The sequence below is a fragment of the Vitis riparia genome, chromosome 3, assembly GCF_004353265.1.
Source record: "Vitis riparia cultivar Riparia Gloire de Montpellier isolate 1030 chromosome 3, EGFV_Vit.rip_1.0, whole genome shotgun sequence".
In the NCBI taxonomy this organism is placed as follows: Eukaryota; Viridiplantae; Streptophyta; class Magnoliopsida; order Vitales; family Vitaceae; genus Vitis; species Vitis riparia.
Window position 1 is genome coordinate 265,009 of NC_048433.1, and position 14,864 is coordinate 279,872.

Genomic DNA, 14,864 nt, shown 5'->3' on the forward strand with positions numbered 1-14,864 from the left:
TTATGTCAATGATGATTCAACAAGTGAAAGGTTGCTTAACTAGCCCATATTTTATTGGAATTATGGCATAAAATAATAAATTCATTAAATTATTATTATCAAATTAGTATAATCTTTATCAAATTTATAATACAAAATAAACAAAAAATTATAAGAATTATTTTAGCCAAATTGTTAATTTTAAATTAAATGTAAAATTTGTGGACATACCTAATTAAAGAAAAAAAAAGTACTTTTAAGTTTTAAGTGAAATTTGTGGATATACATAATTAAAGAAAAAAAAAGTACTTTTAAGTTTTAAGTGAGTTGAAATCAAGTTCGAAAAAAGGAAAAAGGAAAATCACAGGAAAAAAAAAGAAGAATGTATGCAATCTTTTTAACTTTTTTTTAAAGAATAAAAAATAAAAAATAATTATATTTTATTTTGTTTTGTTTATAATTAAACAAGAAAACATCCAACTATTTTTTATTATTTTAAGAGTTCTAAAGTTAAAATCATATGAATCATGTCATAATATTGTTATTTTTTTTTTAATTTATAAAAGTATAATTAAAAAGAATATTTTAATCAATATATTAAAATAACAATTACATTAAAAAAAAAAGTAGATTTTTTTTCCCCAAATATTTTCACCCTTACACTTTCCAGGCTTTCAAACGACATCGTATTATGCATTGCTGTCTCATGCTCTCTCCTTTAAAGTTTGTTTGATCTCCTTATCAACAAAGAAAGCACTGGAAGAAGAGAGATGCATGCCTCAATCCAGCAGCCCACATGCTCTTTCCCATCTCTCTGCCCTCCATCAGCCAAACAAGGCAAAAAAGTTGATAGAATCAATTGCAGATTTTAATGGGTCTTTTTATACTGATACATGTGATTTCAACTTCTCAGGATGCTGCAATTCAAAAAAGCCATTTTGGAGGCATCAGCTGCATAAAACTGCAACCAAAGCGAAAGCAAGAATGATGATGAACCCTGGAAGCAATAAAGACGATGGAGAATTTTCTGGGCAAGTGGGTCATAGGCTTTATCTGGGTATGGACTTTGGGACCTCTGGAGCGAGGTTTGTTCTTATTGACAAGCAAGGAACAATTCAGGCCCAAGGAAAGAGGGAGTATCCCCTTCTATATATGGTAGGCTTATTGGACCTCAACCTTGTGCTTTTCTTAAATTAAAAACATGGTATCGAATGTAGTTAAATGAAAATAAATAAAATCTTTATGCAATTTTGCTTACCCAGAATCTTAAATCAGGGAATGGCTTGAATGGACCAATGATCTGTGGCTGATATTCATTCCCATTACCGAAATTGCTTAATTTTCTGGTCAAATTGGTAGCTTAACATGGTCTTAGAGCCTTCCCAAGTTAGAACCACACTGCTTGTCTATCTCCCCCACCCCATATATTGAGCCCATCTGTAAGCCCAAAGAAAGACTACCCATGAGGGGGGTGTGGCTGATAAGCCTGATATGCATTGTTGAACCGCCATTACCTATCAGTTTAAGCTTTTGGGTTGCAGGTTGAATTGGTAGCTTAACATAATCCATTTATCAAGTTAGCTAACAGCCAAACACTCAGAGAATAGCACAAATTGGTATTCACCAATGACATTTGAATGCTGCATGATTGAAATTGAAGGCTTGGATTTATATCCAAGTTGTTCAATGTTCCAATTTGTAGCAATGCTGTAGACATGTGAAGTGAAAACTGCTTTCAGTATGGTTGTTTGTTAATTTAATAGTTGATATGGGTCGAATATATTGTGAATTGGGAAATTTTTGTTTTGGAATTGGGTAATTCTGTGTAAAATTGATAGATAAGCGAATATTTCAATGTCAAAGTGGAGTTTATGGTGACCTTTGGTGTGCCTTGTACCGTTGCTGGTTCAGTTTTAAGAAAACTGAGAAGCTTGTTTTTGTTGTCTAGAAAGAGTGAAGAAACAATGGATTGGGTGAGCTCCTGGAAAAAGACACTTTTTTCACTACTTGAAGATGTTCCGGTTAGTCTCCGTCCATTGATTGCTTCCATCTCTATAGATGGGACTTCAGCTACGACTATGATCATCGATAGGTAGATAAGTTTAGAAGAAGAAAAATTGCTTATTGTTTTATGGTTTTTTTTCTTATACATTGATATCTCCTTTAAGCCCAGCGTCCAAATTTGGTGATGCAGCACCACGGGAGAACCATTATGGAGACCTTTCCTCTACAATGAGAGCTGTCCTGATGCTTTGCCAATAGTAAAGTCCATTGCTCCTGCAAACCACACAGTCTGCTCTGGTTCATCTACCCTGTGCAAGCTTGTCTCATGGTGGAATTCTGATGATTCAAATAAAGAACATGCACTATTGTTGCATCAAGCAGATTGGCTATTGTGGCTTCTTCATGGAAAGCTTGGAATTTCTGACTACAACAATGCTTTGAAGGTATCAATTCAATCTGTATAGCGACCCTTTGCATTCTGGCTCCTTGCTACCTCGATGATTAATTAGGAAACACAATGAATCATTCTTTATGTGATACAGGTTGGCTATGATCCTGAACATGACTCCTATCCATCTTGGCTGCTCTCTCAGCCATATTCACGAGTTTTACCTTCTGTAAAAGCTCCTGGAGCTTCGATTGGTTATTTACAGGAGGACATAAGAACACAGTTCGGTATGCTTGTCCTTCTATCTAGTAGTCCCAATTATGAAGGCTATGTAGTATCAGAGTTCTGTTCTTTCTATGTACATTCTTTAGCTGCATTAGTATCTAAAAATAGCAAATGGCACCTTCCATATTATTTTGTTTTAGGATATTTCATGGGAATTGATTTCAAGTACTCATTAAGGTCGTTGACTATGATCATTCAAATTGGGGGTTAATATTTCCATTGCCCCTTCCTCTGCCAAACTTATGCTGACTTTTTTTTTTCTTAATGCCTAAGCTCCAATCCTCCAAGCCTTTTCTAGTTAAGTTTGTCCGATCCTTAGCTGGCCTTTCTCTCCGCTCCATGGCACTGGGCCCTTCTGTGGCCCCCATTCCAGGTCACTGAAGTTCTCAAAAACTATCCTTCATTTGTTGCATAAACTAGCTGTTTTTATTGCATGATCAGCAGCAAAAAGATGAAACTAACAAATTGTACTCCAAGTTTGAAAAACCACCAACTTTCAAATTTCAAGCAAAAAGTTTCCTTCTCAATACAATATAATGCTGTGAATTATCGTCAAGAGAAAATAAGCTCATTTCAATGGCTCCCTGTCATGTAGTTCTGAGCCTGCACCTAGCATTTTCACTTCCACGGTAATTGAACTCTAGAATTGTGGCCTTTTTGTATTGAACAAAGAACCATTTTGCTCTAGAGTCTGGATGAGCTACACATTTGGTCATGACAATTGGAAATGTCACGACTGACTGCTGTTTGATTTGGTAATTCCTGACTTTGATTATTGACAGCATTGCAAATTGCCAGGCTTTTCTAGTCTTCTTAAACTTTACCCGATGTTGTATTGGAAAAAACTTGGCAGGTTTTCCAAAGGATTGTGTTGTCTGCACAGGAACCACTGATAGCATTGCTGCGTTTCTCGCAGCTCGTGCTACTCAACCTGGGAAAGCTGTGAGATTTCTGCCAGACTTGCTCCTCTGTTTTTTAGCTATGAAAAAAATTTCACATGCAGTTCTATAATGTAGATTGGTTTAGCAGGAATGCTGTACAATCACTTTGTACAGATGTGACTCACCTGTATTTTTGTTCATATGGAGCACCTATTGTCTTCTTGAGTTTTCTATCATTTAACAATGCAATTAGACACAAAAGCCTGTCCCAAATCTCTGCATTTTGTTCATAATGTTTGTTATTAGGTAACGTCTTTGGGTTCGACACTTGCTATTAAACTACTGAGCACCAGTAGGATTGAGGATGCTCGATTTGGAGTGTATAGCCATCGCCTTGATGATAAATGGCTTGTTGGAGGTGCTTCTAATACAGGTGGAGCTGTTCTTAGGCAGATTTTTACCGATGAGCAGTTGGAGAAATTGAGTGAACAGATCAATCCCATGGAAGCCTCTCCTCTGGATTACTATCCTCTGCATGCTGTTGGCGAAAGATTTCCTGTGGCCGACCCAAAGATGGTTCCCAGGTACTTTTTTTTTTCCTTAAAAAGAAAAGAAAGAGAAAGAAAAGAAAATAGAAGAAAATAAAATTTTTTCTTAAGGAACCAAAGTATTTCCATGATTACCATCTTAAAGAAACCTTATGACTTCACCTTGTTTAAGATATAAATCAGTTGCTGCTATTAGGAACAATCCGAACAAAGACCCTGCAGATCTTCGGGAGAATTTATAATTACTACTCATTGTTACAACATTTCCCCATCAAACTAACCCGTAAAACATAGTGTAACTAGGCTGAAGAAGCAAATATAGGTGCGATCAAACAACTCACCTTGGTTCTAGCCCTGTTCCAAAATTCTACAAGTGTATTCTGGGGCTTAGTTTGCATGGAAGGTACCTGCAATAACTTCCTGGCTGACAAAATGGTTTATATTTGGCCATTAGGAAGAATTGGAGCTCTACATGGTGATACTAGTGCAGGCTGAAATGGATTCATAATTGGATTGTTTGATCTTTTCTTTGATTATTACGCAGATTACAGCCACGGCCAGAAAGCGATGTTGAGTACTTGCACGGCATTCTTGAATCCATTGCACGCATAGAGGTAGAGAAATTCCCCCATCTTCTTCTTCCCAATATCTACAAGAGTGAAAGGAATGGACAGTTGTTAACTAGAGGATTGTGTTGCATACAGCCTGACTACATATAGTGTTTGTTATTTCAGGCGAAGGCTTATAGCTTACTGAAGTACATGGGAGCAACACAGGTTGATGAAGTGTTCACTGCTGGAGGTGGTGCAAAAAATAGGACATGGGCAAAGATTCGGGAACGAGTGCTTGGTTTGCCTGTGAGCCGGGCTATTCAAACCGAAGCTGCCTATGGAGCTGCTCTGTTGGCATTGAAGGGCGCCCAGCGAGATATAGATATTCCGTGAGAGCATAGTATAAATTGTAAATCTGATATCTATTACCTAATAGTTTAATCACTTTTGAGTTAATTATAAATCAAATTAAGATGTTTATCATTTGGATTCTGTTGACCCACCTCCCTTGCCTCTCAGTAAATGGGAGACTCCAACGATACCCGCTGCTTGCTCCGATGTCGTCCGATGAGACCTACACAAAATGATCGGTTCAAGGCCCGACATGCAACTTTAAATTAGGGATGCCGATGGCGCAACTCGCAGCCCAGTCTCCTTTAATTTTTAATTTTTAATTTTTAATTTTTTTAAATTATATTAAAAATAAATATATTTTATAAATAAATGGAATATTATTATTTTTATAATTTATTTTACTGAAAATCGATTTTTTTATATGATATGTATTAAAAATGAAAAAAATTTAAATTTAATTATTTTAAAAAAATATTTATTTATAATCCCCAATCCATCCAAAATTTAAATAAAAATCTCAAATTATTTCTTAACTTATTTATTTTAATTTTAAGCTCGTTTGTTAGCTCGAAAAACTCTATGCGAGATATAAAGTTCACAAAATAGGAAAAAATGAGAAAATGAAAATTAAATTTAAGAAAAAAATTTATTTCCCTTCCCTATTTTGGCTACTTCTGTGGAGAAACATAGCTTTCCGATAAAAAAATTGAGTACTTGATCATGATGATGATTACGATCAATCGTGGAAAACCGTGTCGTGGGGCGGGTTTTAGCCATGGGATTGCTATCCAAAAGTTGATGGCTAAGATCAACGGTGGAAGTGTGAAGAGGTTGAATCACAGTAGGAACCAGTACTACTCCGGAGTAGAGGAACAATAAATGAAAGCGAACATTGGCCGTCACAAGCATAGACCCTGATATGATGTCACGTACCTGATAATGGCACCGCATCCATGCATTTAATACCTACTCCTCTCGTAATCATGATTAAATCTTTTTCTACTCTTCCACGCTCACTTTCTTCATGCGCCTTCACACGCGCATCTCCATTCCACCACTTCCGGCTGCTTCTTGGGTAAAATATTTCTTTACCAAGGTTTATCATTAATTATCAAATGAGATTTTGAGTTTTGACTAGTAAAGGAATTCAGAAGTGAAAAGAATCTCAATTACACTTTTAGTACAGTATTAAATCCACGTGTTTAATTTTTAAAAATAAAGTTTGTAATTATAAATAAGTTGTTATTATAGTATTGCTTATAGTTACTAGTAAAATTTGTTAAATATACAATATGCTAATTTTTTTAAATATATTAAAAAAAGAGATTATATCAAGACATATTTTAAAAAATATGGAAATTTTTTATGAGAAATTATCTTTAATAGAAATTCATAAGGGGCCTGTCCATGTAACATTCATAACATTTCTAAAGGTTGAATCTATTTTGTGATGTTTAAAAGTATTTTTTGTTTTCAAAAATATATATTTGGTAATTTTATATAAATTATTCAAAAAGTATAATTTTTTTTTACCAAATTCATAGTAAAAAATATCCTTTTATATCAAAATATTAAATTATTTTTTGACAATCATTTAGATTATTATTATTTTATAAAAACTAATTATTTGATAAAATTTAACAGTATAAAAATTCTACAAAGGTTGCATTTTACAGGAAATTCTTAGAAAAAAAATGTTACCAAAATATTATGAAAATAGAAACTAATTCAGTAATTTGTTCTAACAGCATGTTATTATTATTATTCCAATTTGGACTTATTATTTTATTTTTCTAGCCCTAGTCAATGAAGAAGTTGTACATTGTCGTACGTGAAACCGGAGCTCTCTCTAATCTCTATAACCTTCTCAGCCCTCCATTTCATTCTCTCAGCATATGCTTCTCCTTCTCGTTCCTCAGTCCGGGAGGTTCCAGCAGCTCTGCAAATCTTCCATGGCAGATGAGAAGACTTTGAACCCCCAAGCACCCGAATTCATCCCCACCTCTCTCTTCTCTAGCCACTATTCGCCTCCAAATTTATTTCTCTTCTATCACAATAGCTTCTCAACCCCATTTTTTACACCTCTCTACTCTACCTCCTACTTACCTTACCCATCTCTGTTCATCTCACCACAGCGTGTTTTCTCGCCGGTTCCACTCCAGTTGCCGCCGCCTATGGAGTCGCCGGTGGTGGAGGCTTCGTCTGAGGATGATACCCAGGTGGAGAAGCAAGCTGTGATGGAGAAGAAGGTAGTTGTTGAGAAGTTTAGTCCGAGAATAGTGAGTAAAGGTGTTAGGAATCGGTGGGTTTTGAGGAAAGGTGGCGGTGGGCAAGGGTTTCGAGGGCATGAAAACCAGAACAAGCAGGCTTGGAGGGTCAGGGTTGGTGATGGTGATCGGAATCGGTATTGTGGGAAGGTGGAGTTGAAGCCTATTACACGCAAAAAAAACCCTAAGGATGTGCTGCCTATTCAGCCCGGTAGCAACGACACCACCGTTATGATCAGAAACGTACCAAATAAATACACGTATGCGCCTTTCTTCTTCTCTTTCTGATTCATCTTCTTCATGCGCAATTTCGTTTAAGATATAGTAGTTCTTTTGATCTGTATATTGAGGTCTGATGGCGATTTAAATTTGCGGGGTTTCGTAAATTTTCATGTATTTTTCGTAATTCTTGTGCTGTTGTCCTTTTATCAGTCGTGAAATGTTACTGCAATTCCTTGATGAGCACTGCATGAAAGAGAATCAGAAACTAGGGTTGGAGAATTCTGAAGAAGCCGATCAGGAAGAGCGGATTGTCTCAGCCTTCGACTTTCTGTATTTGCCTATAGATTTCGAGTATGTTACGTTTAATTTAAGAACTCCTGAACTTCAATTTATCTTGAGAGGACCTTATAATATACATAATGTGGTTATTGTTGTGTTAACTGTTGGTGCAGTACTGGGATGAACAAGAGCTATGCGTTTGTGAACTTCACACACCCAAAAGCAGTGTGGAGGTTTCACTTTGCTTCTCACAATCAGAAATGGGAACTTTTCCACTCTAAGAAGATACGTGAAATAGTCTGCGCAAAGATCCAGGTCTAGCCCCCAATAATCATGATGATTGATGACAAATATCAGATCATATCTTTATCTCACTACACTCCATGCATGTTTCTCTCTATACAGGCTTCTGGGGTTTTGATTTGAAAGCTTGCTTTATCAATTATCATAACTCTCCGGCTGTCCCACACACAACACAATCCATGCATATATATATATATATATATATATATATATATATATATATATATATGCATCAGAATATCATATATAAATTCATATATGTATATATCTGATCATCTTTATGTTTTGGTTTGATTTGAAAAAATGCGATAAATGAAGGGGAAGGAGGCGCTGGTGAAGCACTTCGAGAAGATGAGCTTTGCGTGTGAATGGGATGAGTTCCTACCCTTGTGCTTCAGCCCAGCTCGGGATGGCTCCAGGGAGTTGGTGAAGCAAAGCACCGTGGGTAGTAGAGTCGACGCATAACCCCCACTCCTCCACATTGCATCTGAGTCTCACGCCAACCAAATCTAGCTGTCTGGGTTTAGATTTCTGAGTCGTCTGACATGACAACCGCAGCAGCTTCTGTGTCTCATCCTGTCACCATCACATCTATATTTTATATAATATGTAGATTTGGGTCAGTTTTCTCCTATAAAAACTCTTAAGTTGAGTTCAGTTTCTGTTTCTGTTTCTGTTTCAGTTAGCGAGATCAGGGTAAGCTGTTAAAGGGTGAGTGTTAATGGTGGAACTGGGTCCACCTTCCACCCCATGTTGGGAAGGGTTTTGAGAAGAAAAGAGTGGTGGAGCATAGCACCTGAACCTTTTCACACTGGAATGGTAGGTGCTGGGGTCCACCCTCTTCCATCGATCATCAATGGGTGTAGTTAATCCATGTTATGTTATAAGCTGTGATGTTGTAATGTAATACAGGTACAGTAATGGAAGGTGCAAGACATTCTCTGGACTGTTCTGAGTTTTTCAATTTTCTCGTTTCCATTTTTTCATCAGGTCTTTTGCTATAACTGCAAGACATTCTCTCTTAAAGTCTCTTCTAACTTGATGCTTCATTGATTGTAAGCAGCTGATAATCAGAGTAACATTCTTTGAAAAAATGTGATTTTATGTGAATGATTTATCTGACATTTGCAGAAGAAACAGATTTTTTAAAATTAATTTTTATAAAAGAAATGCTGTATATACTCCAAATTTTATACATATGACAAGTTTGTAAATAATTTTGATTTTAAATATAAAAATTGGAAGGGGATGGTGGTGTTTGGTGAAGTAGAAAATAGGAGTAGAGAGAGGTAGAGTGCAAGAGAAATTATGTATGATGAGTCTTGGAAGTTGGGATTCGAAATCTAGGGTTGTAATCATTCCAATTCAGCTTTGCTTCGGCTATGTATCCTGTATTGTTGTCTCTTCAAATCGAAAAAAGGAGGAGAAAGAAAGAGAAAAATTGCACTTGGAAAATACTGTGTTTGAGATTTGAATCAGAAGTAATTAAGCTTTAGATGGGCGAGGTAGTCAACTGGGTGAGCTGGCTAGGCTGCTGGTGTAACTTGATGTAGAATATATTGTTGAATCATGTAGGATCGTAGACGATAACTTGATGTAGTTCCAAAAGAAAAACTTGTGCCGATTTTCTTTGAATAATTCAGTGGAGTAAGGGAAAGACGATGATCATTTTCTGCCTATGTCTTTATTTAGGAGATTCGACCTTTCCTCCCGTTTTTCTTTGAATCCATCCTGTATATCCTGTATTGCTGGATGAACAAACAAAGAGAGGCTAAACCTTCAACCTCTTCTAAAAAACTTCTTTGTTTGGATGTTAGATTTGTTCTAGCTGATTCGACCTTTCCTCCCTTTTTCCTGGCTGTTAGAGGAAGGTCATAAATGCCTTGAAAATACTTTCTTTTGTCGGGATGAATCAAACTTTTAACCTCTTCAAACTCTATATAACATCCAAGATTAAGCTCGAATGATTAGTTACAAGTTTTCAAGAGTCATTATCTGACCATGAAATGCTTACTCCTTGGATAATCATAAAACTCTCATGTTGTTTTAAGTAGTGTAAAAAATAATTTGAATGAAATGATATTAGATTTGTCAAGCATTATAATTAGAAAGAGTGACTTTTGATTCATTAATTTTAAAAAATATAGAAAAATGAATTTCAATTTTTATAAATTAGTTTTATATTCATTTATTTAAAAATATTTTAAAATATAAAATTTTTTCAAACTCAAATAATTATTTCCTAAAATACCATTTTACTTGATAATATTGAATAAAATTATACAAAATTAATTTATTATTTTAATTTGATAAAAGTGTTTTACAAATAAATATATTATAAATTTTTTATTATATAATATGAGATACAAATTATTATGAAAAAATTATCCAGGATTTTAAAGTGATAAATAAAATCTTTCTAATCCCTAATTAATAATGATTTTATATCGTGTATGATGTAAATCCTCTCATGTCATTTTATTTAATAAAATTGAATAAAAATTTTGTTAATTGACATCAACAATAAAATAAATTTTTTTAAATATATTAAAATTAAATACAATCAAAAACAAAAAAAAAGTTAAAAATAAAATATTTACTTCCATTATGCTTTCAACTCTTTTTCGATATTTATATTTTCTATCATAATGCCTTAATTAAGTGAAAGTTAATATTTTATTTTTATATTTTTAGTTTTAATTTTTAAAATTTCTTACTTCATTAATCTTAAAACAATTCTTACAATAAAAAATAATTAATTGGTATTATTAACATATAAAATTATCATAAATAATTATTTGAATTATAAAAAAGTGCATGTATTTTAAAATATTTTTAAATGAGTGAAGATTAATATGATTTATAAAAGTTTAGGTTTTTCTTTTTTTATTTATGTTTTTTTTAAAATTAGTGAGTTAAAACTCATATTTTTCATTAGAATTTTATCAATATAATATTTTTTAATATTAAATAAAATAAAATATAATTAAAATTAAATGATTTTAATTTCAAGAAAAAATATTTAAAATTAATTTAAATAAACATATAAAAATAATTTGTTAATTTTAAATTTATTTATTTTATATATATTTTTATTTTGCCTATTAATACCATATAAATTGATTCCGTTCATAAGATTTATTTTTTTAAAGGATTTTAGGTAACCACGTTTTAGATAAGAGTGTTTGAGAATTCTCTAAAAACTAAATTTTATTTTTTAAAAATAAAATTTATAGTTATTAATCAACGAAATTTGAAAGAAGTGATTGGTTAGTGTATTTACGAACCCATTAAAAATTTCAAGAATAGTAGAATAAATATATTTTATTTTATTTATATGCGTGGAAATCCTCACAATAAAATTCAATAAAATTAATTTAATATTATAATAATTTATGAATATACATAAAAAAGAAAGAAAGATCTTCTGATTTATCTTATATTGAACTGAGTTCGCAGTTCCTCACAAAAATGGCGGCATCATCTTTATCATCTACTCATCTGCTCCACCACCTTCTCCGCCGTCCGCAGCCGTCACCGCTTGCATCCTCTTCCGTCTTCTCCTTCTTCTGCGTCTCCCCTACCACAACCTCCACTGCCGCCGCCGCCGCCACTTTCTCTCCCCTTTGCACCACCCTCTTCTCTTTCCACGCCTCCGCTCGCCCTCTCTTCCTCTGCAACTCACTCTCTTCCTCCTCTGTCGCATTTCCTCAAACACCTTCTCCCCAATCCATTGAACCGCATTCCATTCCCCAAGAACAATTGCTAAACGACCTTGCGGAAGAAGAAGAGAGCGGTGGCGAAATTGTGGAAGAAGAAGAGAGCGGCGGTGAAATTGCGAAGCAAGAGGAACTGTACGAATCTGAGGAATCCGTGAAGGAGACTTCGCGTCCGTTTAATTTGACTATAAAGGAGAAAAAAGAGCTGGCGTCGTATGCTCACAGCCTGGGGAAAAAGCTCAAGTGTCAATTGGTGGGGAAACAGGGTGTTACTGCTTCTGTGGCTTCTGCATTCATCGAGAACCTTGAATCCAACGAGCTTCTTAAGGTAATTAACTGACCAATTTGGATGATCATGTGAGTTGCTTGATTAGTCATATGTGTTGGTGTTTGCTTGCTGAGAAACTTGAGGAGGAGAAAGGAATAAGCAAATTTTTTTTTATCTGTATGAAGTGTGGTTTGTGCTGTTTTGGTGTTAGGTTAAGTACATATTTTTTAAATAAAAAAAATGCTTTTCTTAGATCCCAAATAAGGAGAATTGAAGAGGCAAAATTTGGTTCAGTTTCTTTTTCCTGGATGCTCTCAGTAACCAAACATAGCTTACGACGTTTGCAATTGCTTTGGGCCATTGTTATGGAGGCTAATGTTTAAGGCTTGATCAAGAAGCATTATCCATCTCAGATTGCAATTGCTTTGGGCCATTGTTATGGAGGCTAGTTCTTGGAATTGGTTTTGCCGGGTGGTGGGATTTCAGGCCATGGTTTGAACCATCACTGAACTTTTGCTTTAGGCTATGTTTGGTTCCTAGAAAATGTGAGGGAAAATTGGAAGGAAGGAAAAAGTGAAGGAAAATAAAAAATAGATTTAAAATCAATAAATTATTTTATATGTTAGTTCAAACTCATTTAACTTATTTTTCCTCTTTAATTATATTTGATTTTTATTTTTTTTTCATATTTTTCATGTTGAAATCAAACCTAAGAAAATCATTTTCCTAAACATTTTTTTTTCTTTCCTTAGTAATTTTTGGGAACCAAACATAGCCATATAATATTTATAATTAACTTTTGAGTGTTGATGGTTGGTAAATCTTGAAAATTCCCTTTAAAATCTAGCTTTACCCTGGAATAGAAGAGGTGTTTTGTGTTTAGATCCTGCCTTCAGCTGCTGAGAAACCAGTCACCAACCCACACCCCTAGCCTGAAAAGGGGCTGGTAGGAGAATTGTGAAATTAGACCAAGTGATTTAAACCTTGGTTGAAAAGAAGTTATCAGGCATATATATATTCAGAAGACTGAACTGTGGAATTCCCAAGCAGTAATAGTGGGGTTTAGTGATTTTCTAATAAAGAAAGCTGCTTGCTGAGCAACATAGAGAAGAGAACTTCTTGTTTCAAAGACCAAGACCAATGCCTACTGTCAGGGGAGGTTCTAGAACTGCTATCTCTATGTCAATCATTTTTCTGTGAATAGTTTGTTTGATTAAGAATGGATAGTGACATGGCTGCTTTTTGGAGCTGATTGATACCTACTTAGCTAACTAGCTAATCATGGATCAATGGATAAGAGAAGATCGTAGTTGAAGGGATGAAAACATCATTTGTTATATTGAGGGGCTAAAAACATCATGTTATATAATACATGTGTGTGTGTGTGTGAGAGAGAGAGAGAGAGAGATAGACTTGAACAAACTTTTAAAACATGGTCATTGTGCTTAATCTTGCTTTTAAATCGTAGCCCCTTGCTTGATGATGCCTCCTCAAAACGCTTATGAAAAAAAAAAGAAAAAAAAGAAAAGAAAGGACCTTATTCCTTAACCATAAGAATTGGCCAAAAAATTCAAAAACCCTGCCTTGCTCAGCTGGTTTAAAGAATTTTTGCACCCTTTTGTTTATTGAAATCCCCAAATGAGCTATAGAATTTTGTTTGTATTTCTATGTTGTTGGTTTTAGGTTTTAAGGTGCTGCAGAAGCACTTGTAGGAGACCTTTTCTCTTCTAAGATGTTGGGATGTTAGTTCTAACACAGCGTGGTTCTCTTTCTTTTGAGCCGTTTATGTCGGAATAAGGCCATTGCACATATTTGTCTCTTAGCTAATCAATCATTTTGATTACACATCCCCTATCATCCTTTTTAGTACCGGTCTCCTGCCCCTGGTAAAGAAATGAAACAGTTTGCTGTGATGAGCTAACTGATTTCTGGCTTAAACCTTGGCACAGATTAAAATACATGGCACCTGTCCAGGGGAGCTACCTGATGTGGTGAAGCAATTGGAGGAATCAACTGGTTCAGTTGTTGTTGGCCACATTGGTCGGTCAGTCATTCTTTACAGGCCAAGTGTCACCAAGTTGAAAGCAGAGGAGAAGAGGAAACAGGCTCGGAGAGTTTATGTTAGAAAAGGAGCCATTTTCAAACCCAAATTGCCGGTAAACCATGTTCAGGACATATGGAGTGACAAATTATTTTTTGCAATACACTTTATTTCCTGTTCCTGAATCTCTTGTATGTTAGGGAAAATTGCTGGAGGGACAATCACCAAGGGTGTTTGGACGTGGTCGACGAGGAAGCAGCAGATTTCGAGACACATAATTGTTCAGCAGTTTTTTCTTTTTCCAGAGCTGCTGCAAGAGCAGGTAAGATTCTTCTATTTCCCCTCTTTCACTGCCTGAAAACAGCCTTCTCTTTCTCAAGGCTACATGTTTGAGGAAACAACATCGATTCCCTAGAATCAATTGAGTGCTCCAAAACCAAGATGGGAAGAAGGCAATGATGCAGCTAGAGTTAGTTCTCATATTTTGATGTTGTTGGTTGTACGTAGACAGTATTTTTCTGTTTCAATTAGTAGGGAGTTGAGGAAGCAAGGAGAGGATATCTTCTCTAAGATGAAAACTAGTTGCAAGTGTGTTCTTGAGCTCGAGTCTTGATTCTTAGATCTAGTATCTCTCTGATTGTCTCTCTGAGCATTTACCCAAACAATTGTAATTTTTTTATAATCTATCAGACCAATATCGCCCCATTTTGCCTCTGTTGCAATGTTCTGATAAAAAATAAAATAAGGGAATTGATCTAAATGCGAACTAGAAAGT

General features: G+C 34.9%; 3 protein-coding genes across 5 annotated transcripts; all 3 read left to right on the forward strand.

Annotated features, from left to right (window-relative positions):
- Nucleotides 1–719: 719 nt before the first annotated feature.
- On the forward strand, nt 720–5,122 carry LOC117911659 (D-ribulose kinase). 3 transcript variants are annotated; one of them, XM_034826065.1, is made up of 9 exons: nt 720–816; nt 893–1,134; nt 1,932–2,071; nt 2,174–2,426; nt 2,526–2,658; nt 3,510–3,598; nt 3,844–4,121; nt 4,630–4,699; nt 4,820–5,122. In XM_034826065.1, exons 1-9 carry the CDS (start codon nt 750–752, stop codon nt 5,027–5,029), a joined length of 1,482 nt encoding a protein of 493 aa, XP_034681956.1. In that variant the 5' UTR covers nt 720–749; the 3' UTR covers nt 5,030–5,122. The 3 variants fall into 3 exon arrangements, with proteins under 3 accessions (XP_034681956.1, XP_034681955.1, XP_034681957.1); XM_034826064.1 differs by having other exon boundaries at nt 728–1,134; XM_034826066.1 differs by lacking the exon at nt 720–816 and having other exon boundaries at nt 1,046–1,134; nt 1,928–2,071.
- Nucleotides 5,123–6,885: 1,763 nt separating this feature from the next.
- On the forward strand, nt 6,886–8,967 carry LOC117911537 (protein terminal ear1 homolog). The gene is made up of 4 exons (XM_034825945.1): nt 6,886–7,517; nt 7,690–7,830; nt 7,932–8,073; nt 8,380–8,967. Exons 1-4 carry the CDS (start codon nt 6,886–6,888, stop codon nt 8,524–8,526), a joined length of 1,062 nt encoding a protein of 353 aa, XP_034681836.1. The 3' UTR covers nt 8,527–8,967.
- A 2,544-nt stretch (nt 8,968–11,511) lies between these two features.
- LOC117911148 lies at nt 11,512–14,803 on the forward strand. The gene is made up of 3 exons (XM_034825359.1): nt 11,512–12,108; nt 13,998–14,204; nt 14,290–14,803. The coding sequence occupies exons 1-3, from the start codon at nt 11,533–11,535 to the stop codon at nt 14,365–14,367; spliced, it is 861 nt and encodes a 286-aa protein (XP_034681250.1). The 5' UTR covers nt 11,512–11,532; the 3' UTR covers nt 14,368–14,803.
- The last annotated feature ends 61 nt before the right edge of the window (nt 14,804–14,864 follow it).

Excerpts from the sequence above, each read along its gene's own strand:
- LOC117911659 (XM_034826064.1), top strand. The coding sequence starts at position 754 with ATGCCTCAATCCAGCAGCCCACATGCTCTTTCCCATCTCTCTGCCCTC. Across the intron at positions 1,135-1,931 it reads AGTATCCCCTTCTATATATG|AGTGAAGAAACAATGGATTG; the intron begins GTAGGCTTATTG and ends TTGTCTAGAAAG. Across the intron at positions 3,599-3,843 it reads CTACTCAACCTGGGAAAGCT|GTAACGTCTTTGGGTTCGAC; the intron begins GTGAGATTTCTG and ends GTTTGTTATTAG.
- LOC117911537 (XM_034825945.1), top strand. The coding sequence starts at position 6,886 with ATGCTTCTCCTTCTCGTTCCTCAGTCCGGGAGGTTCCAGCAGCTCTGC. Across the intron at positions 7,518-7,689 it reads AACGTACCAAATAAATACAC|TCGTGAAATGTTACTGCAAT; the intron begins GTATGCGCCTTT and ends TCCTTTTATCAG. Across the intron at positions 8,074-8,379 it reads TAGTCTGCGCAAAGATCCAG|GGGAAGGAGGCGCTGGTGAA; the intron begins GTCTAGCCCCCA and ends CGATAAATGAAG.
- LOC117911148 (XM_034825359.1), top strand. The coding sequence starts at position 11,533 with ATGGCGGCATCATCTTTATCATCTACTCATCTGCTCCACCACCTTCTC. Across the intron at positions 12,109-13,997 it reads AATCCAACGAGCTTCTTAAG|ATTAAAATACATGGCACCTG; the intron begins GTAATTAACTGA and ends ACCTTGGCACAG. Across the intron at positions 14,205-14,289 it reads TTTTCAAACCCAAATTGCCG|GGAAAATTGCTGGAGGGACA; the intron begins GTAAACCATGTT and ends CTTGTATGTTAG.